Source organism: Dermacentor andersoni, chromosome 4 (assembly GCF_023375885.2).
Source record: "Dermacentor andersoni chromosome 4, qqDerAnde1_hic_scaffold, whole genome shotgun sequence".
NCBI classification, from domain to species: Eukaryota; Metazoa; Arthropoda; class Arachnida; order Ixodida; family Ixodidae; genus Dermacentor; species Dermacentor andersoni.
The window spans coordinates 30,255,552-30,277,585 of NC_092817.1; the positions used below are offsets into that span (position 1 = coordinate 30,255,552).

At 45.9% G+C, this 22,034-nt stretch overlaps 1 protein-coding gene across 1 annotated transcript in view; it reads right to left on the minus strand.

The window, feature by feature from the left end:
- Nucleotides 1-351: 351 nt before the first annotated feature.
- Nucleotides 352-22,034, minus strand: part of LOC126536621 (beta-galactosidase-like) — a 32,184-nt gene continuing 10,501 nt past the window's right edge. Inside the window, exons 4-15 of the mRNA XM_055074112.1 lie at nucleotides 21,770-21,833; nucleotides 19,025-19,119; nucleotides 16,482-16,620; nucleotides 15,138-15,318; nucleotides 11,884-11,927; nucleotides 10,589-10,704; nucleotides 10,058-10,135; nucleotides 9,888-10,013; nucleotides 7,899-8,006; nucleotides 6,674-6,805; nucleotides 2,462-2,701; nucleotides 352-723 (exon numbers count right to left, since the gene is read on the minus strand). Coding sequence (XP_054930087.1) covers nucleotides 508-723; nucleotides 2,462-2,701; nucleotides 6,674-6,805; nucleotides 7,899-8,006; nucleotides 9,888-10,013; nucleotides 10,058-10,135; nucleotides 10,589-10,704; nucleotides 11,884-11,927; nucleotides 15,138-15,318; nucleotides 16,482-16,620; nucleotides 19,025-19,119; nucleotides 21,770-21,833 — 1,539 coding nt within the window. The 3' untranslated portion in view covers nucleotides 352-507. The remainder of the gene's footprint in view (nucleotides 724-2,461; nucleotides 2,702-6,673; nucleotides 6,806-7,898; nucleotides 8,007-9,887; nucleotides 10,014-10,057; nucleotides 10,136-10,588; nucleotides 10,705-11,883; nucleotides 11,928-15,137; nucleotides 15,319-16,481; nucleotides 16,621-19,024; nucleotides 19,120-21,769; nucleotides 21,834-22,034) is intronic.

Genomic DNA, 22,034 nt, shown 5'->3' on the forward strand with positions numbered 1-22,034 from the left:
CGCAAGTTGCATCATGAGATTGGAGGTTGTGCTCACGTGCTATATCACAAACCACTGGCCAGCGCGCCTGCAATGACGGTACACGCAACAGGCCAAACTGTTATTTTGTCGCCGAAAACTGAACTCGCCGCCAAATTTCCTAGATCCCCCCCCCTTCCCTCCTGCCCCTATTTCTTCTCTCAATTAGCTTAGCTTTCAGAGATACGATCCTGCAGGGTGTGGCTTGCGTCGACAACACAGATCTGTTCAGTACGCACCAGCGACACGTAAATACCATTAAACGACCGCCGAGAATGATATTGTCATGACACTGGCACCATAGGCAAAGTTCTGGTCTTCAGCTGTTTGAGAAACGTTGTTATAATTTATTGCGTGTTATACAATGACCGGCTAGGTGTCAGTGTTGGCCGAGGTCCTAAGTTTTCTTGTCGCCCTCCGTAGATGCGCTGTTAACGTTGCTCCAATAAATATACGTTGCCGATACACAGATGAAGGGTATATGTATCACTAAACAGGCCAGCGCACGGGCGCGTTCATCCTAGGTTCGGAAACGAACTCGACGCTGCCGTATCCCGTAGACTCTGAGTGAACGGCCTCCAACTCCACCAGGACGAGCAGGTTTCCCTCATTCTTGAAGATCTGCGCAGGCACGTACAGTGTCGTTTGCGGACCGGCGGCAGTCCAGTAGCGACCCAGGTTGAAGCCGTTGAGGAACGCGACGCCCTGGAAAGCGTACACGACAAAAGTCACTGCTCAGTGCTAGCCACACCCATACTGTTTTAACTGTCACTTATTTCAGGGATGCAGAAGTGGGCATTGCAGCGGCTCTAGTGGCAACGAGCACATCATGCTCGTTGCTTTAAACACAAACAAAAAGTCGGCAGCCACAACACCAACTGAGCGCTACGTAATGCAAAGCATTGTTGCTTGGTAATAGAAGGGCACTATCGAACCGTGGTGATTTTCTGAAGCGAAATGTGCTCCGCAGGTTCCATAGCTGAAATGTTTATGTGGCACTGACTTGCTAGAGATAATGATTATGATGTTAGAGATGAGATGATGGCATATGCACATCACCTGACACAAGTGCTCAATGCCCATCGGTTCACAGATTGTGGTTTCGACCGTATCTTGTCCGGTTACATTACTGGTGGTCTCACTAGTGAAGTTATGTAGCATATAAGCTTCGTCTTGGAGTTTCACGCACGATTAGTCTGCAAGAGGATAATTCGCGATATCTGAAAACGGCGATGACCACACGTGCGCCAGTGCGTGGTGCACCGACGACGTAGTCTTAGTTCGCCAGTTATGCTTTCTCCTGATTCCTGCGAAATGGCTACTCCGACGCTTCCAGCTCTATACTGCAGCAACTCCGGGAACCTTGGCGCAGGCAGAACAGGCCATGGTACCTGAGAGTTCGAAGCAGCACTGTCGCAGAAGAAGATCAACGAGTTAGCAAGTTAGTTTCGGGCCTCAAAGCTTGAGTTGGTGCTCATCCGGCATTGACAAGATCATTGAAATAGTATTCTCAGTGCTCGAACTTGGGAGGGGACGGGTGGTGCCTTCCTATATCCAATTGTCACCCCTTGTGCGGGGATATCGCGTGAGATGCTTTCAACTTATTTCTATACCTGATTCAGAGGCAAAAGACCATCCAATACCACTGACGTAGAGGACGCCACAACACAGTGTCACGAACTAGTCAGAATAGTGAGAAAGGGCACCACGCAAAATTCCGTACTCTCCGGCACTAAGATCACGTCTCGTCATCACACTTACGCTGTGCAACAAACCCGAAGAACTTCAACGACGACAGTGTTAGGTGATATTCGAGGGTGCACGCGTGGCAAAGGTAAAAGATTATAAGGTGTATAAGATAATGATGCATGTCACTACGAAAATACGAGGGTGATGTTGCTAGCGATACTGTATTAACTAATCCTATAATCAAGAGTAATGACAGCCTACTGCTAGCACGCGGACTTAGAAGGTACGGCTGACTATATCGGCCACTTGATGTAGACATATTGCGATATTATAACGGAGGCATTCAACCTGTGGCGCTGGACGCATGGGTGCGCAATAATTGCGCAAACTGCAAGAAAAAAAGAAAACAAAGAGAAATTCGACCCAAGAGTGTGGCTGTGGACAACCATATTCGCTTAAATGTCCTTCACAGCTGCATTTTATCGAAGACAAACCTCAGTTTTTCTGTAAACATTCACCCGCTGCACGCAATGCTAGACGACTTCCGGTCACACGTCCCTCACGCTCTTGGCTAAGAGTTTATTTCTAATGTACAAAATGATACGTAATACGCATCGTGCTTAGAGCATATTATTTGCACACCAAAATAAGGCTTCTTTGCCAAATAAACGAGGCTAGCTGAGGCTGCGACACTAGAAGTCTATCGGGGATGATCTTTAAGCGATGAAGGGCACACGCCAGCTCAACCCGTCACCTTGGTCCACTGGTCCAGCAGCAAGAAGCTGTCGTACAAGCGTTGGCTCTCATTCAGCGCGAAGGTGGTCGCGTACACCGAAAGCCCGCGCGCAGCAGATTCGGGCGGGTCACGGTCCAGTCTGCGAAGTAGGTCGAGAGCACCGGGCTCCCGCAGCCAAGCGGCGTTGGAAAGGCGGATGGGCCGCATCTCCCAGTCCTCCAGAAGCCTATGGTTCAGGGTCACGTTCTTCACGATGCCCTGTCATCGAGCGGCAGTTTCAGAAGTACGCTAAGTCAGGCTCAGTGAGTGGTCCATGAACGAAGGAACATGCAAGGGCGAGAAGATAAACAGAAAACAAAGAGGCTGACTCCGACGGTATTAGCTTCTCGCCCTTAGTTCATTAACACACGGGACAATGAAAAGCCCTATGCGCAAGAAATAACGCGCGTTTGGGCCTTTTGTGCTGCGCGAGGTTGCAAGCACGCAGGAGGAGGTGTCCAGTTTGCTGTATTCAGCTCGCGAACCATTTTATTGAAACAGCGATTTTACGGACACGCAACCCGACGCTCCTGTTACGCGTCAGCCCTCGTTCTTCGAGCGTCCACATCATTGCTGTCGCAACAGAAACGCGCGCGTGTGCGTGCGTGTGTGTTTGTGTGCGCGTGTGCGTGTGCGTGCGTGCGTAGGCGCGCGCGCGCGCGCGCGCGTGTGTGTGTGTGTGTGTGTGTGTGTGTGTGTGTGTGTGTGTGTGTGTGTGTGTGTGTGTGTGTGTGTGTGTGTGTGTGTGTGTGTGTGTGTGTGTGTGTGTGTGTGTGTGTGTGTGTGTGTGTGTGTGTGTGTGTGTGTGTGTGTGTCTGCGCGCGCGTCTGTGTGTGTTTCCTGCTCCATGGGCGGCAGGCCTAAGGGCGAGCATGGAAGGGCGAGTCGAGAAACTGATAGCTTCACGGGCGCAGTCTTCTCGCATGCCCAATGCAGGAGGTCACGTTAAATGGTGAAGGGAACGGCAGCGCGGAACGTTCCCTTGGTGCGCTCCCTGTAGTCATACATGCGCCTTCCTATATAGCTCCGGAGCTCCTCATCACGCCAGCATTCCTTCCTTCCCACAAATTGAACACTAAGAAAAGTGTTCTTTTTTTCCTTTTTTAAACAATGTTTCACCAACCAGCCCAAGCAGCCGCTCTAGTGGTACAAGAATCGGAGCGCTGAGAAACCGAGTGAAGTCATCGCTGCGACAAAGGTATTTATTTATTTATTTATTTATTTATTTATTTATTTATTTATTTATTTACACATAGCGCTGAACAATATTTTGGTCTAAGCAGGAGGGGCAAAAGAAACCGTTTTTAATATACCAGCCGACAACTTGAGAAAGTTGTTCGGCTATGAACCGTGGCTTCTTTGAGCCCGTATGGTACGTACAGATAGTATGTTGCAGACTGTATTGCTAGCTAGCACATGACATGAGCTAACTTGCTCTAAAGTCAAAGAAATAAATAAATAAATAAGAAAGCGGTTGCTCAATGAAAAGAATCGCGCAATGTTACCGTATTGTTTAGTCAGCGCCTATTTTCTGACTGAGGTCCTCAAGTCTGAGACAATCTGACATTTTGCTTGTTAGAGTAGCAACATTTCGAAAACTTAGATGTCTTTTCTTCTGCTGCTACGTTTTGATCGTATTCTCTTTACAATATTTCCAGACATAAATGCAACCGACTTATTTAAATTTCATTCTTTAACATTTGCTCGCAAATCAAAGGAAACTATCCGCAAGCATATAGACCTGTACAAAATGCAGGAGACTTCTCCAGTAAAATATAGGATGACATGGCCTGAATACACCGTCGATGTATCTATCACTTACTATATACAGTGCAAAGCGGAGGAGAAGCGCACGCGATGCACCGTTGCCGTCTATGCACTGTGCATCTGTTTTTGGTGTGGTGTCTAGCTTCCCTGCTTCGGTTGTCTGCCACGCATTTGCTATTCCACCTCCACGAAATCGATCCCAAGTTAAATAAAAGTAAAGACGTTGGTTACACTTGTGATAATCTCATATTCAATAAAGTAAATGTCGCATAACTCGAGCCGAGTTGGACGTGTATAACCATTGTATGATTTGCGGCATAATTTACAAGAAATTGACACTTTGAGTCTGTTACGTGTTTCACGCGCAACGAAAAGTGCTGCTTTCAGTCCATCAGGCGATTTGCATCATCGTCGCACAGCAACTCCCGTCACCTTTAAACACGTGTGCATACCCTGTGCCGTTCAAAAGCAAACCTGCCAACTGATTAGAGCGGAATCGACATCTGTTGAGCAGAATCCACCTGTTTGGAGGGGTTGGTGGTGATATGCAAGTCTTCAATATGCAAATATTGTAGTAGCCTCAATATGCAAATACTTACGTTACTTCGAGAAACACTTGCCACAGCTGTCCGTTTTGCGCAGCTTGTTTTTTGGGCGCAGGCGACGCTACTCGGCTGGGATCGAGCGAGTATAACGCTCATTTTCATGCAATTTGGACAAAGCAGCTATCGGTTTGCAGACACCTGAAAAAGCGTCCCCGCGGCGTCTGCGTGTGCGAAAATCCGAGTACTGCGCTTTCGCTGCGCTCGTCCTACATTATACATGATGAAAGCATCGGCTTCGCGCCACAAGAGGTGCATACCACTGTGTCGATGCGTAGACTGTGTATAGGCTTAGGTGTCTCTTAGTGACACTCGCACCTCGCCGTTCGTGTTCTTCAGGTTAACTTTAGGCGAACGCAACGCACGAACTGAACTCGGTGGCAACTGTTTCCCATTAATTAGCCTGTTAAATATCATGCCACCATGTGTATGTGGCGTCATTAGTGACGTCATTACTTCCGCTTTCTACTTACAAGTTTCCAGCAATTTCGCCAAAGTCATGCTCACGTGGCGGGTCTCTAAAGTCTACGATTCTGTGCTTTGTTGTGCGGTAATCAGTGAATTCCAATTATTCCAGACCCTTCAGTAATTCAACTTGTAACTAAACGTATGCTTTGATATCATATATGTAATGAAACCCATGAATTTTGTACTGTTATGTTTTCTTTTTCTGATTTATTTAGAACTTTGTCCCCGGCCACCTCAGTGATTTCTATTTAATTCTAATTATTCCAGACATTTCAGTACCTTAACTTGCAACTACACCTATCCTCTGATATTATGTCTATAATGAAACCCATGGATTTTGTACTGTACTGCTTTTTTTTCTTTTTACTTATATTAAATTTCATCCCCGGTCGTCTCAGTAATTTCTAATTATTTCTTATTATTCCAGACACTTCAGTAACTCAACCTGTAATTAAACTTATGCTCTGATATCACATCTATAATGAAACCTATGAATTTTGTACTGTACCATTCTATTTCGATCTTTTCCTGATTTATTTTGAATTTCGTCCCTGGTCGTCTTAGGAGGTGAAGCGGAAGTGCCGCGCAAGAAACAAGAGTGTCATTCAGTGCTCCTGCCACCAAAAAAAAGCATACTGCCTCCCAGAGTGTGACCTTTGAAACGACCGATTAGAGACGCCGCGGGACATTAGTCTGCATTAATATACGTAGGAGGCAATTAACAACTTCCGGCTCCACAGCCTCACCACGTAACTTGTCCTTGTAGTTGTGCAACAATATCCTTAAAGGGGTGATATTAGGTTACTCGAGAAGCACATAGTCTGCATTCCGGTTCAGCCAACCTAGACAATTTTTAAAGCTAGAAATACTACATACAAGAATCTCCTCTGAAAGAATAAAATACCAAACAGCGACAAACTGAAATAATGACGACGTAAAACCTCTGAATAAATTTCCTGCACATTCATTTTGTCCTGTTAAACGCAGTTCTTGCCAGTAATTTTTTAATAGCAATATTCAGTATTTTGATGCTTGTGCGAAGCTGAAAGCAAATTAAGAAAGCTTAATTGTGGGGCTTTTACGTGCCAAAACTACGATCAGTTTACATGGCACGCCGTAATGGTGGACTCCACGTTAATTTTTGCCACCTGGGGTTCTTTAACGTGCACACAATGCGCGGTACACGACTACACGGGCACTTCTGCATTTCACCCCCATCAAAGTGCGGTCGCCCTCGTCGCAATTTGATACCACGACCTCGTGCTCGTGTTTATAGTAGCTAAGCCACCACGACGGGCGAAGCTGGAAGCACTGCCACCGCGGTTGACGGTTTGGGATTCTGCGCGCGACTGACCTTGCTGTCACTTATGAAGTTTCCGAAGTTTACTCGTCCTTGGTTTTCCACGAGTATTGAGAGGGTCTGGTTGAGCTTGGCATCAATAAAAGTATCAAGTACTTTCGATCGCGAAACAATTCCTGCGAAGGCCTACATGAGGAGAAAGAAAGAAAATACTATCAATGAAGTAGGATCTTGTGAGACCAATGTCGGTTTGTGCAATACACATAATTCAATGAATGAATGAATGAATGAATGAATGAATGAATGAATGAATGAATGAATGTGGGATACAAAGGCGGGAAACTGCAACTTTACAGCTTTTTTCTCATTTTCTTTCGCTTAAATAGTTGAACCGCGCTTCGTGGTCAAAGGGCTTCTGGAATAGATGCTGCCGAGGGTTCAGGAGTGGGACTAAAGGGACTAAAGGGACTAAAGGACTAAAGTGGGATCGAAATATTTATCGTCAATGTGGGGTATGATTTTAAGATCGCAAATTAGAAGGATGTATTTAATAATCTGGATTAAAATCTGTTTGCGCAAGGCAAAGGTGGATAGGGTCAAGTGCCCCTCACTATGTGAGTTTCAAATTACAAGCATGCTGTCCCTTAAGCTTTTGTGCGTTGCTAGATCCGAACCTCAAAGAACAACATCGTTTGTCTTGGGTCGGTGCTCATCGCAAACTGTCTTTACACCTGGGAATTTCCACACGAGGTCATGCACATTTAGAGGCACCTCATTGGCGCCGGAAATGTGGTCGGTGATCCCAAAATACAAAAATTTACTGACGATTACGATACTCCCTAATGCGAAATTTGAGCGCAGCTCTATACGTGTTTTCACTTTGCGATGTACTGGCTGGCGTGGACAGTCTGTCTCGTGCGGCACGTTGCAAACGGAGCGAAGTGCGGCGCGACTGCCTCGCTAATCTCGAGATCGCGAGAGCCAGCGCGGGGGTGACGCGTGGTCGCGATTCACAGCAGCCGCCGCCGACGGACCGACCAGACGAAGCGCGCTACTCTGGCGCCATATCGTAGCCGTCGTCACCGCAGTATACGCTTTTCTTCTCACCCTTTCGCCATATCCTCCCCCTCCGCTTTCCTCCTCGCGTCTTTCGTCCCCCGCTGCGCTCCGCGTTCGCTTTCATCTTTCGCTGCGCTCGTTCGCTCGGTTACGCCGACGCTCGCCGCAGGAACGGGCGCCTAAGAGCTGCGCTTAAAAAAAAAAACAAATAGCTGCTTACGCCGTCCAAGTAGACGTAGCCGCGATCTCGTACACCGCGTACATTCAAATGCGAAGGCACAGTTGGCTGGAAATCGATTCGAGTTTCGTACAACATGAAGCCGTAGTCCTGTAAGAGAAGAAATGTCTGCTTTTGTGAGCGCCACAAATACACGGTAATATTAAATAACCGTCATCAGCCGATACTTTAAGTCCGCTGGCTTCTCCCAGCAATCTTCAATTACCCCCGGCATCTAGCTCTATCCAATACCTGCGAATTTCCCAACGCATCATAACATCTAGCGCCCTCTGTCGTTCTCTACTGCGGGACACCTTTCCTTCGGGGTTTCCCCTTTCTGTGGAAACACCTTATTACACTAATAGGCTATCGTTCTTGTTTACTTTATGTGCTCTACGTATTACTGTTTTCAGTTTGTTCAGTTTTTCTTCTTAATCTCGACTATAATGTCAGCTACAGCAGCTTGCTCTGAATGCATTCAGTTTGTTCAGTTTTCCCTCTTAATCTCGACTAGGATGTCAGCTACAGCAGTTTGCTCTAAATGCATATCTGTCGTGTTTCTGTCACTTAACATGACACCTATAACTTATAAGGGTAGGCGAATATTCGAAGTTGCGAATACGAATGAAATACTACACACTAATTATCCGAATTCATATTCGAAAACTAGCTATTCAGTATTGTCGAATATTACAAGCTAACCAAATATTTCGCATTAACCGAATGTTCCTCGTCTGCTAAACAAAGCATAGCAATTCGTCAGAAGTTCGACGACAAAACTTTTGGAAGCAATGCAGAAGCAAATTGGGTAATGCAAGCTTCGTTTTCGGTTTCAAGGCGGATGTCTATTTAGCAACCTGTTACTTTTGCTTGTTGTCTGTCATTCAGTGTTTTGGCAGTCTAGTCTGTAGCAGGTTTATCTTTTGCGCTACAATCTGCTACGCTTCCTTTGCAATGAGTCCTTTTTCATGCGTCCACGGCACACAAATGATTCAGCAGCTTTTGTTGTTGTTGTCAGAACTTTTTGTCTTTCTGCAAGCATTTGTTTAGCTTTTGGAAATCTAGTGATACAGCAGCCACTCTTTTTTTTTTTGGAACGCTTGTTTGCAACCAGGCTCTAAAGTTGTTGAGCGACAGTTTGCGCAGTTTCTCTCTCTCTCTCTCTTCTTTTTTAGCAGTCACTTATTTTGTGTTTAAGACGGTTGCTTGAATTTGTCGCTAGATCGCCGTCTTTTTTGCGCTATTCAATGTTCGATTCGACATTCGATGCGATATTCGATATGATATTCGATACTTAATATTCGTCTTCGATTCGTATTCGATGCGATATTCGATATGATATTCGATACTTAATATTCATCTTCGATTCGTATTCGATTCGTAGTCGAAAAAGTTGCCGTTCACCCACCTTTAATCATTTATCGTTTCATCGTACCCTGTGCGGGTCCCAGATCAGATGCTTCGCAGGCCCCAAATAATCGGGACCAAGATTCACTTGCGACACTCAGGAGGTTGCGGCCAATTACTGCGCTAGGGAGGCCACGCACTTCCTTTCTGGCGAGGGGGTACCTGTTCCTCGTTAGTTAGGCCTCCCTAATGTGGCTGCGCCTGTGCTAGTATAGCTGAACTGCTCTCGGCAGTTCATCTTTCAGTTGGTGCAGCGCTCACAAAGACTGGGACACGTCTTTGTGGGCGCTCCACTAACTGAAAGATGAACGCGAACCAGCTTGCTGAATTTACAGTTTTAATGCAGTTTATCTTGGTATTTTCTTTCACTTTATGTCTGATTCAAGGCCCCGTTCTTGAACGATCAAGTGGCTTGAACGGGGAATCAGACCTAAGACCTTGAGTGCAGTAATTCGATGCTCTAGCTCCACTCGCCGCCACGACAATTTACCAGGCTACGAATTACACTTAAACTGTCAAAAAGTAGTTACAGAACGATCCCATTCATTGTGCCGAAGCTGTGCCTCTGTCTGAATAGTTTCTTACGTGGCCAACTTGCTCGAAGGTCAATGGGTAGCGCGACGTCACGGAGGCATTCGACGTCATCCGTCGCAACTCCTTCAGGCCGAAAATCTGCAAGAGCACGCACATCTTCGCTCGTGGAACTGTACTCTACACCAGAGAATTAGAGTTGAAGAAGGAAGAGTTTCACTTACGCATTTCAAGACGAGTTTTCCGAGAGCCATCTTCTTCTTCGGCGGAGGGATATCTCTCATCACTCGGTGAGGGAAAAACTGTAACACAGACAGCAGCCACAGGCGGGAATCAGGCAGCGCCAAATTACAGCCTGGTGGCGCAGACTGTCGTGCAGCAAATAACCAGTAATACTGTCTGAAAGCCTACGGGAGTGGTGCAGCGGCAAGGGAGCAGAATGCGACGGCAACACGACGCAGCCTTGTGTCGTGTTTGCTCGGCTCGTGATGTTGTAATTACACTCTGGGGTGTCGGCTGGGTCGATATGCACCAACTATAGATCGAAGCAGCCGTTTTTGCGCTGGCCATGACCCTATAGTGCTCATTATGAAATCTCCGAGGCAGCGAACAAGACGCGACCAGTGTCCCCATGCCAATAAGAATTTGGGTATGCACGCATTAGGTCACAATGTTCTTGCAGAGCACCATGTGTTTGTACCACTAGAATGAGCTAGAATGAGTGTTGTGACGCGGCAATGGAACGTTGGCCTTACCTCAGCAATGACGTCACGAATAGCCTTAAACTTTTCGGTGGCATCGCCGGCCTCGTTGATAGGCGCATCGTAGTCGTAGCTGGTCAGCTGTGGTTGGAAACCTTTCTCGGTGTTGGCTGCGCACATCCGGTGAGACGGAGTTAATGAGCATTGTGTAATCAAGCAAATTGACCCACGCCATAACCAGGAATTAGGGACAGTGCAGTGGAGCTTAATTGGCCGCAACGCTACCCGGCGTTCGTGGGCTCTAATATTCGAAATTCCCGTGATGACGCAAGCAGTAACTTGAAAATTGTGCTCCCTCGTGTCTTGTGTTCCTTCATGTCCTGTGTATTCGCGCTGCATAAACTCAGTTTCAAGACCAGCTAGCCCGTGAATTAATTATTTTGGAACAAGCAGTGATGCACAACACCCTGCGCAACCAATCACTATAAGCTGATCCGACTTGAGGCGAAAAAATACGTATAGCGCGTCGGAGCACACTCATGTTGATCTTATAAGCGAGTTCGGTCTTCGATCGTCGAAAACACTCTGTGAAGTCTCCAATATAAGCACTGGCTCACTAGCAGGCTTATATCTATCATGTTTAGTTTGGTATCGTGATTGTGTTATGAAGATAGCAACTTTGAATGACCTTTTTTGGTCATTTCGAGACATGCGGTCACGACGAACTGAAACGAGAGCCTTTGAAGTTGTAAAACCTCTGCAATAATCTAGCCAACGCCGTAGGTTCTTCGCAAATTGCGCTTTACATCTGTTATCCTGTTAATACACTGTTAGATAACTCTTAGTACAACTGTTATCCTGCACGCCCATTAAAATGGCACTATTGACGAATACAATGTGGGCATAACACACGCAGCTACTCCCCGAATGTCAAGCGTTTTTAATAGGCAGTTTCAAAAAGAAAGGGACGTGCGTGCGTGCGTGCGTGCGCGCGCGTGTGCGTGTGGAGTATTCGAACGAATCAAATATTCCACCATTTTGTTAGTGAATCCGCGAATCAAATAGAAATTTTATAGCAACTACGATTCAATTCGCATTCGAAAATTTCGATATTCGTACATCCCTACAATTAACCGAAGAACTAAGTAACCGTACAAGTATTAAGGCGAGTAAAAACGGAAACGAAGAGACGCACATAAACAGGAAAAGCACCAATTATGTGTGTTTTTCAGTTCCGTTTTTTAGCACCTTAATACTTATACCAGTATGTCTGGCCAACTAACTCAAACAAACGCTAGGCTAAGTACAGCTGAACTACAAAAGAAAGACGACGTTAAAAGCAATCTTACCGCCTGCTTTGAATCCAAAATTTGTTCCACCGTGAAACATGTACCTGTAATGGCAATGGGCGTACATACATATGAATACGAGGGAAATACACTTCTAAACACAGACACACGCACAAAGTAGATATTCTATGATTGCTTAAGAAATCGTGCTTATATAACATGTTTCTCATTTCAATGCAGGTTGCTATTTTACTGCGCTATCAATTATAGGGCCACTCTAGAGGAATTTTCGACGTCGCCGTCACCGTGAGGTTACGTATAAAGTCCAGGCGCGATAAGATCATATCGCGCATCGCGCCGTTTGCTGTAGGTGCGAGGAAAAAAAGTGTGCGAGGGTGAGCCGAGAAGTATGTTGGGTTGGTGTGCGGCGTCTGCCCGCTCGCCTTGTGTTGTGCGCACAAGGCAGGGGGAGGGGGGGGGCAGGTGAGAGCGCGTCTCCTCTTTTAGCCGGATCGTTGCTGCCCATGACTCGGCTCCGCGCACCGTACGTTGGAGGTAATCTGCGACGAGCTGGAAGGCTAGCTGAACTGAGATGGCTTTTGGCTTCGTCTGCGCTGTGTTCTCCCGCTCTTAGTATTGACGATCGAGCAGTATGATGTCTCGGAGACTCCTTAGAGCGATAAAGACCGCACGAAGCTTTCGCTCGCCGCTGCTGCCGCTCTTCATCACATTAGCGTTGTGACAGCGAGTGTCCGCGGTCATCGAGTGGGATCTGTTTGTTTACCTATGCACGAGTGAAACCATACTAGCAATTTTTTAGAAGAAGGGCAGGTGCATCTATATGAACGGACAACAGCAAGAACATCCGAGGATATTCTTGCTGCACTATATTTCAAGAGTCTTTTTTTTTTTTACATATACGTTTACAGAGTGGAACGCCCTGCCTGTTACTGTTGTCTCCATGCCTTGCGACATGCATACGGCTGCGCTCTGGTAGCACTTGCACATAATCTCAAGGTGAGTTGGAACTCTGTAGATTGAGTGTTTGTATACTGCGGTAATCGCACTATGCATTGTACCTATATCTTTCTGCCTCCTCTTGGCGTTGTTCTAGTTGTCTCCTCGTGCGTTGCTCCTGCGTTTTTTTTTTCTTTTCAAATTACGATGTTCCTTTGTTTTGCGCATTTTTCTGTCGAACAGCCTCCTGTGCAAGAAGGCTTTATGACGAATGTAGGTACTACTAAATAAAGTAAAATAAATTAATTTATGCGAACGTTTGCTGCAATTGGATGTTCAATGTATAATTATATTTTATTAAGTCTATAAATTGGTGTATTGTGCTCCTACTTTAAATACTGTACAGAGCCCCCCTCCCAGCCTTACTCAATGATCCCATCGCGGAGTCTGTAAGGTGCTGTAACTTATAAATAAATAAATTTATACGGTCGATAAGACTAGGACTCTTATTTCGGGCAGTTATCTAATACTTTACTATCGCAATCAATACTTCGCCTTTCGGGCGAAAGTGTGAAATTTTCTTACTTGGTTTTTTTTTTACTTAACCTTACCGCATCCATTATTTTCTCTAAAGCCTCCCAGGCATTTTCTAGACATTATTACTTTAGGCGATCTTGTTTGTCCTCGCCACCGCCAACAGTGATCTCGCTCACATTTTTTTTATAAGTTGGCACAACACCGCTCCAGATTTGCGCCACCGTTCATCCTAACTCACTCGCGAGGCAGTAAGCCTCTGAGAAACTTGAACAGGCGCACAATGAGAGGCACCGTAAAGTGGAGGTGCCCGGATTAATATGACCGATCGTGGTAGTCCGACAAGAGGCTGTTCCTGCTGTCCGACGGCGGACAAATGTCCTTATACGCTGTGGCAGTCGGCATGGTCGCCCGCCCTCCGAGCATAATAATAATAATAATAATAATAATAATAATAATAATAATAATAATAATAATAATAATAATAATAATAATAAAAATAAATGAACATGTTGAATTCTAGAGGAACCCATCAGTATTGTTCACTGCAGTTCGTTGTCATTCATCGATTCCTCGAGTACGAGTGATACAGCAGATGCAGAACAAACGTATTGCAGCCGCGACGCGCGCTATGCAAGAGCGTACTGCTTTAACACCACCGCATTACTTGTTACTGAAAAGCTTGCGACATGTTCATTCATTCATTCATTCGTTCATTCATTCCACTCTCCAAGTCAAAGGACATAATGAGGGCGGTGATCAGGTGAAAAAGATCCAAATGTTGAAGAATTATTCTTTTTTTCTCGAAGGAAACTGCCGTTGGAAACCCGTTGGAAGCGCGTTGGAATTAGTAGATACATAAAGAAATATAGAGTTCAAATAGAAGCACAACGAATAAAATGTGAAGTGCACTCAACGCCCCACGCTCAGTTACCACGTTTCTCTCGCTGCTGAAAGAATTGACCGTATACATGCAGCAAGGAATCAGCGAGCAAGCAGTTAAACCTGTATAAGCGGTAATATACTTGTTCTCAATATGGTGATATTAGTACGCCTGGGGATCACAACTTGTAGATAGGCTAGTTGGTGGATGTTATATGCAATAATCTCAGCGCGAAGGAAACCACCGTATGCACGGACGCACGCACACAAGTACAAAGAGACACTGTGCAAGCGTGTGTGGTGCTTTGCATCCCGCAAAATTTGCGTATGTTGAATAATAATGTATATGCTGACGCGGGTTGTTAGGGTCCTAAGCGCACACATGCACACTGTGTGTGCGAGCGCTCTCACTTAACATTTTTAATAAATTGTGTAATTTTCGGACGAAAGATAATCGTGAGTCGACAGGTTGCCTCGACCTGCCTGATTAGAACCTCTGCAAGACACAAGACTTTATCACAACCTGCTAACTTCCGCTCCGACACCAATTCTGTACGTGCCAATTTCGTTACCTCATCGCTGTGAAAACCTGTTCGACAGCGCCTTCTGTCCTTTGGTGCTCGTTCTGTTACTCTTAGACTGCTAAGCAGCCCCCCCCCCCCCCCTCCCCCCGTCTGGGTCATCCATAAATCCAATCAGTCGGTGAAAGCTTTCACGAAAGGAGTGCGCTTCAAAGGAAGGCACTTAACACGAGAGGAAACACACACACCAACACACGCGCGCACACACACACACACACACACACACACACACACACACACACACACACACACACACACACACACACACACACACACACACACACACACACACACACACAAACGCGCCTCTCCCTCGCATGCACGCGCAGCACGCAAAGGCACACAGCCGCGCGCGCTCACAGGTTAAAGGACGCCTTCATTGCGAGCAACGTACGGATCCTCTGGGCGAGGCGGGTCGCATTCACCAAGTGATGTGGTTTTCCCCAGTGGTCCAGCCAGCCGACGTACAGCTCTGAGTTCATGAGAGGGCCCGACATCTGGTGGCGCGACTTGCGAGCAAACGCATGCCTCGGGTCCGTGCCTGCATTGACCGTTAGGCAGACGAGCCCGCGGGATGCCATTTTGAATCGCACTGCTGCTCTGACAGAAACGCTTCACTTACCCGAAAACCACACGGTTATCCGTAGCCATTTTCTTTATTTTTATAAACCCTTTTGTGCTTGCAGCAAAACAGAAGAAAAACGAACGATTACAAACACTGTGGGTACGCACTACGGTACGTCTTTGATAGCGTAATTTTCATTCACACGCTGCAGCCTTCATTCGTATAGCAGCGATGTGAAATAAGTCGAGAACCAGCATACTGGGTTTCATACAAAGTTGTAAGTCTTGGAACATTACTTGCCAGTGACCTGTTTACTTCTACTCTGCATAAAAATAGCATGCCAGTTTGCACCGAAATGAGTGCAAATGTCAATAATAGTGAGTAACAATGGTTCAGATGTCAAAGGATGCTTTCGACGGCAACATTACAAAAGCAATTTGTATGACCGCCGGGCTTGAGGTGAGTATAGCCGTCGGCAATGTGTTCTTCTGGCAAGCTTATATGTCCTCGATACAAATAGTTTCAGCTCAAGCATGGGTCGAGTCAAATTTAACGCATCGCGGAGTCATTTCATGCCACTTCTGTGCGTGTAGTCTAACAAAGTTACCCCAGTAATGTGAATGGAGTCACATTCCAGGCACCTTATTTATCAAATCTTCAAGTATTGGCGAGCACTGAAGTGTCTTAGGTATTTCGCCGGCACTATACGGCACACGGTCGAATACCGAGACCAAGAGAGGTATGATGTAAGTATCCACGTAGCGGACATGTCCCGTTAAGCTGCAGCAAAAGTGCCGATTGGCTGGGCTGGGTGTAAAAGCGAGAAGGAAACGGACGCCTACACCCAGTTTCATTCTCATTCGTTCAGCTCAAGCCAATCAGCGGTGAACACAAGTGTACACAAGCACACACGTATATGCACACAAGTGAGTGTATACAGGACAACATCTCGTGTTGGGAATTTCCTTGTGTGCGCCTGTAGTTATTCTAAGGCTGCAATTCTCGGGTATAAAAAGAACACTGGTCTAAACCAAGATACACTTGCTAATGCGCTCGCTTCGGAGCTAAGAGTAACCCATAAATGCGAATCATTAAAGCAAACAGCGCATTGACTCTAACAGAGAGCATCGAATTCTCACCGGTGCCGAAATTGACGGTGGTGAGCACACCCCCGACGCTGCCGCACTTGATCATGTTGTCATTGATGCTGTCAATGGTGAAAAGAACCACGTCCCGCCCCAGCTGCGCCCATGCCAGGTCCCGCAGGTGCTCCATGTACTAAGCGTCGCACGCTTTGTGGAAGCCGTATTCATTCTCCACCTGAACGATGAAGTACGGGGCGAAATCACGCGGTTAGGTTTAATCAAGACGAGGAACGTAAGTTGAGCGTTGGCCAATAATTATAGCAGTATCATTGAGGAGGAAGGAAACAGCTGTGAAGAAGAGTGCGTATCAAAACGAATATACAGAAGTTTACTATTACAAACGAGTAACAGGTCAACATGTTCAAATGATCCTCCGAATTATTCGAAAAACACTGCAAGACTATTTTAGCGTTTTCCCGAACAGAGAGCAACATGGTAATTAACATATGCTTCTGTTGTTTGTGGTGACCATTCTTTTTTCAGTATCGCTCACATCGCAGTAACATTCAGGTGCAAGGGAGTCACCATGGCTGCTGTTAAAACACCAAAAATTGCTCTTATTGGAGGCGTGACGGCAGAGATGGAAAGAAGTTTGTGTCTGCAATCAGGAGCGATGATCTCAAATAGAGTGTCATTGAAAAGAAAACAATCAGGAGCCAAGGACAGAATTTTGTGAATAGTGCTCAGCTACGTTAAGCATAATGTGTCATAGAGTTGGGGGAGTATACCTAAAAAAACTAAATTCTGAGATTTCGCGTGCCAAAACCGCGATCTGATTATGAAGCACGCCGTAGTTGTGTACTCCGGATTAGCAGTGGGCAACTATAGGGTTCTTTAACGTGCACACAATGCGCGGTACACGGGCGTTTCTGCATGCATGACATTTTTGCTATCAAAATACATATTTTGAAGCACGTGCAAACAAGGTTTCTTCGCTGTAACCGGCACCGCGTCGAATCCCGCATTTCGAATTTTATAGAAATTCTGCGGTTTTGCGCGCCAAGATTTCATTATCAGGGACGCCGTAGTGGGGGACTCCGGATTAATGTGAACCACCTACGGTTCTTTAATGGGTACCCGATGGACGATACACGGGCGTTCTTGCATTTCACTCCCACCAAAATGCGGCTGCCACTGCCAGGATTCGATCCCACGCCCTCGGGCTCAGCATCGCTACGACAAAGCCGCTACGCCACACCGACGGGTGGGGAGTATATTTTTGTGTTGGGCTAGTTTCACAACAACACCTACAAGAAAGCTTCGCAAAAATAGAAAAAAAAGCGCTATCATGCTGACTTCAATCTGAGCTCAATTAAAAAAAAAAGAAATTCATTTAACAAATTCCGTGAATATATGACGAGAGAAGCTTATACAACGCCATAGCTTTAGGTCAAATTCAGCTTCAGCAAATTTTCTCCAGATCATAGTAAATCGTAAGATTTCCTCATAGTGTGACGTATGGTTACGATATCATAAAAAGTGGCATTGACGTTGCCTACTGCATTAGAACTTCCATTGCGGTGCTCTGTCGCATGCGACAAACAGGACCACTAGCGAGGAAGGATGTACGTAAGCACATTTTACATCCCTGACGCCAGCGAAAAACAAAACCATCCTGCATGCTAATCAATTCAGAGCCTCATTTTAACAGAGCTCGAATCTGCTACGATTCATTGCTTCATTTCACTTGACCTTTATACTATAAGCAAGTCCCACTATCTCTCTTATACACAGTTTTAGGCAATAGCTTTCAAGTGCGCACGAGCACAAACACATTCATTATCAAACAGCCGTTCGGACAAAGCTGGAATATGTGCCGGCCAGCATGGAGGACTCAATCGCTGTATGTCAATTGACGTCACGGAACTTGTCCAAGGTCGAGCACATTGGCACGTACTTATTATCTGCACTTATAGCGTCTCACTACCTTCACCTGTTTCTGTTATATTATCAGCTAGAGAAAAAACTTTTCTTAAAGTCCTCTTTTTCATCTTATGCACCTTATTACCAACAGATACTCTTCATAGCTATCTTAATGGAGGGAAAAAAGATGTCGTCTATCAGAAAGCAGCACAAAGCTGCGAATGAAGAAAAAAGGTATCGTATTTGAAGAAAAATGCATCCTGGTCAGCGAATTGAACCACGGACTAAGCCCTTACAGGGGCGGTCGCTATACCACCGGAGCTAAATTGAAGGCTGCCAGATAACAGGATGAGGATGAACTGATTGAAAACTCAAACCGTAGTATCACTGAATGGGCAAGTCAGTTCTGCAAAAATGAGCAAACTAGAGAAAATTTTATGAAAAGTCGTCTGAAAGATTGTTTATGAAGGTTTATGAAAGATCGTCTCTCAGAAACGACCACGAAGTTGCACAGGAAACTGCACGGGTTTTGTTTAAGTCTCCTTGTCACATGGTATGATTTCTGCGTTTCACATCTACTTCTACAGGAAAATCAGAATCGGCCCCAAGTTAAAGCTTTCCGTTAACAAAAAGTGGTAGCTGGTTCATGCCTACCAAAAGCATGTTGCGCTTACCTGCACCATAATGACCGGTCCTCCGTTGCCGATAAGACGTGGTCGCACTTTTTCGAACACCTTCGTCAGAAAGCGATCCACATAGAAGAGATAGCCTGCGGGCAATGCGACATATAAGGCAGACCTCAACACGCTAATCATGAGACTACAGAGTTGCTGCGGAACTTGTGTCGTTTAAATGGGAACACGGCATCAATGTGCGCACTAATTTAGCTCCGCAGAGATGGTTCTCAAAAGTATTCTCGACATCTTGGGCAGACGTAACCAAAGAACAAGGCGGTGGTCATGAGTCTCCTAACACAGAAGCAAATAAAGCAGCTGAAGCAATACTGAGAATCCAGTGGCTACACATATAGCGTTAAAACGTTGTTGCTGTTGTTGTTGTTGTTGTTGTAACAGAGGTGCATATGGTTGGTTGAGATTTTGGTTGGTAGAAACTTTATTGGGTGTCCTGCAGATTGAGTGTCCTGCAGGCTCAGGTTTCCAACGTCGGGGCGCCCAGGCCTTGCGTAGTCGCCGCTTCGCGGGCCTGCTGGACGGCCTAGGTTTGGTCAGCAAGCGTGGAGCTATGCAGGGCATCGACCAACCTCGCCGAGAGAGCATCGGGATTAATGCCTTTACTCTTTGCTTCACATTCCGAGAGCATGTGTTTTAGTGTAGCAGGTTGTAAACCACAAACCTTGCAGGTGCTGTCGTGATAGATCTCAGGGAAAAATCTATGATATGCTAGCGGGTTCGGATAAGTATCAGTCTGTAGTTGCCGCCAGGTGGCCGCTGGTTTAATTCTTGGCATGTCTGGGAAAACCCAGATATGCCATAAACATTTCAGTGAACAGATGAGAGGGCGCGCGAGTGAGACATGCAACCAAGAGGACGTTGCCGAAGTACTTGAGCGGAACAGGTGGTCGCTGAAGGCAGCTATTTAAATTGACGAAGTCAGCAGCCGATGATGGCGAAACTAGAAGTGATCGCGTGGGCCGGAGATCATGAACGAATGTCACAAGAAAGGCGGCCACAGATATCGAAGCTAATCGACCACAGCTAAGGCTTTAGTCCACGCTTCCAACCCCAGGAATTTGCGTCGCATCTGCTGATACAGAGCTTCCCCTGCACGAAAGTGTGAAAGCTTTCAAGGCTACACGCCTCCATACGTTAAATGTAACATACGCAAAAGTAACATACCTAAAACTTACATAGCATTGGTAATATCTCTACCAGACAGCCTTATACGTGGCCATAACTGTAAATAAAATGCTCCTGCTTATTAAACATTATCGTGGTAAGATTGCACGTTCGCATTCGTATCGCACCTGCTGACGACAGTTCATGCTACGCTTCAGACAGATAGCAAGCGATGCTTAATGAGACACTGTTCAATGTGAACTTAACAATGTGAAGTTCATCTCGGACGCACGTCTCATTTTCTGTCACATATGACATCCTCGGCTGGCCGTTTCGGTGCATACTAGACCGCTTTCGCGAGCGGCGTTGTCTTCGGCTAGATGAAAGAGGATGCGCGCCCTGCGTTCGACTGGTTCGTTCGGCTGGATCGCTCTCCTCCATCTTGGAGCGCTCTGAGACACTCCGAGACTTGTCGCCGGGGCAGTCAAGATTGAGAGCGTTTCCCCGTTTCCCGCAACGTCATAACAACAAAGAGTCACCGCTGTCGGTGACGGTCCACCGTCAACCTAGGCAACCTTGCCCATTGTATGCAGTCGTCTCAACGAACGCTCGTCCCACCGGCGCGTCCGCCTGTTTTACCGGCAGCGTCGAGAGCTTTGGATAGGCGAAACATCAGACGTTGGCTGTAGTCACGTGGTTTCGCATCTGCCATTTCCTCCTCCGAGAGCGTGTCACACGTTCGGCTTGCGCGCTTGTCCTTTACCTCTGAGTTCGGGGAACGCCGGATCTTTCCGACTCTGCTTTGGCGGATGGAGGCGACCAGTCGAAGATGCCAATAGTTAAAGGAAGGCGGGCTAGACAAGCGTGCCATTTAAGACTCAGCTATGAGCTTCGCTAACAAGCTAACGTCCACTTCCCTCAGTTCATGTACCTTAATTCCTCCAAGCCCACAACCTAAGCCAAAGCGGCAGCATTTTCAAAAAAGAAGTATAGGAAATTGAGAGAAGAATGTTACAGAAGCAGTAACGCGAGGGCTCCTGACGTGGTGGGATTTTGTGAGCACGTTACATCTCAAGATGAAAAGGCTGTCGTTTCAAACGCAAACGTGCAATCGGAAAAAGATAAAACATTCATTTCCAATATGAAGCCAGATGCATGCAGCAATGTATGTAAGTGGCTTAATTATATTGCTACGGAACAGTATTGTCACCAACTGTATTTCGGAAAAGAGAAAATTTCTAGAAGACCATTGTATCGTTATCAACGACGAAAAGCCACTCACGAAATGTATTTTAAGTGCCCCGAGATGACTTCGCAATCAAGGATGCAGAAACAAAATAGCTAGACGATGTTACACCTTTATCTGTGAATTTACATAAACAATGTAAACAAAACCGTTTTTCACCACAAAAAAAGAGATGATAACTTTGTCCACATAGATGTAGATTCTGCTTTGCAAATAAAACCGCAGTCTTAGAGCAAACTATAGGTTTATTTTTAGAATTCGTGACATACAAGCTGGTATAATATGTGAACTGAATTGAAGGAGCATTGTACTATTGAAATTTCTTTAAAAAATCATAAGGGCATTTAGTACGCGCAACCACACACACACTAACTCACTTTTGTCAGAAGTTCTAATCCGCATTGAAGATCCATTTCTTAGAAGCCAGTATGGAAATCCACCCTGCAAAAAAAAAAAAAAAAAACACGCCTTCATCAAGCAGAGCCCTCAATTCTGCTAGATATTCTTTCCCTTGACACAACGACATGAGGGGCGTTCAATAAATTTTCGCTTTACGTAGAAGCGAGAGTTTGTGATAAGGAACACACTCTTATTTTTTTCCTTCCGTCCTTCTTCCCTTGAACGTCAACGCACTTGAAATAT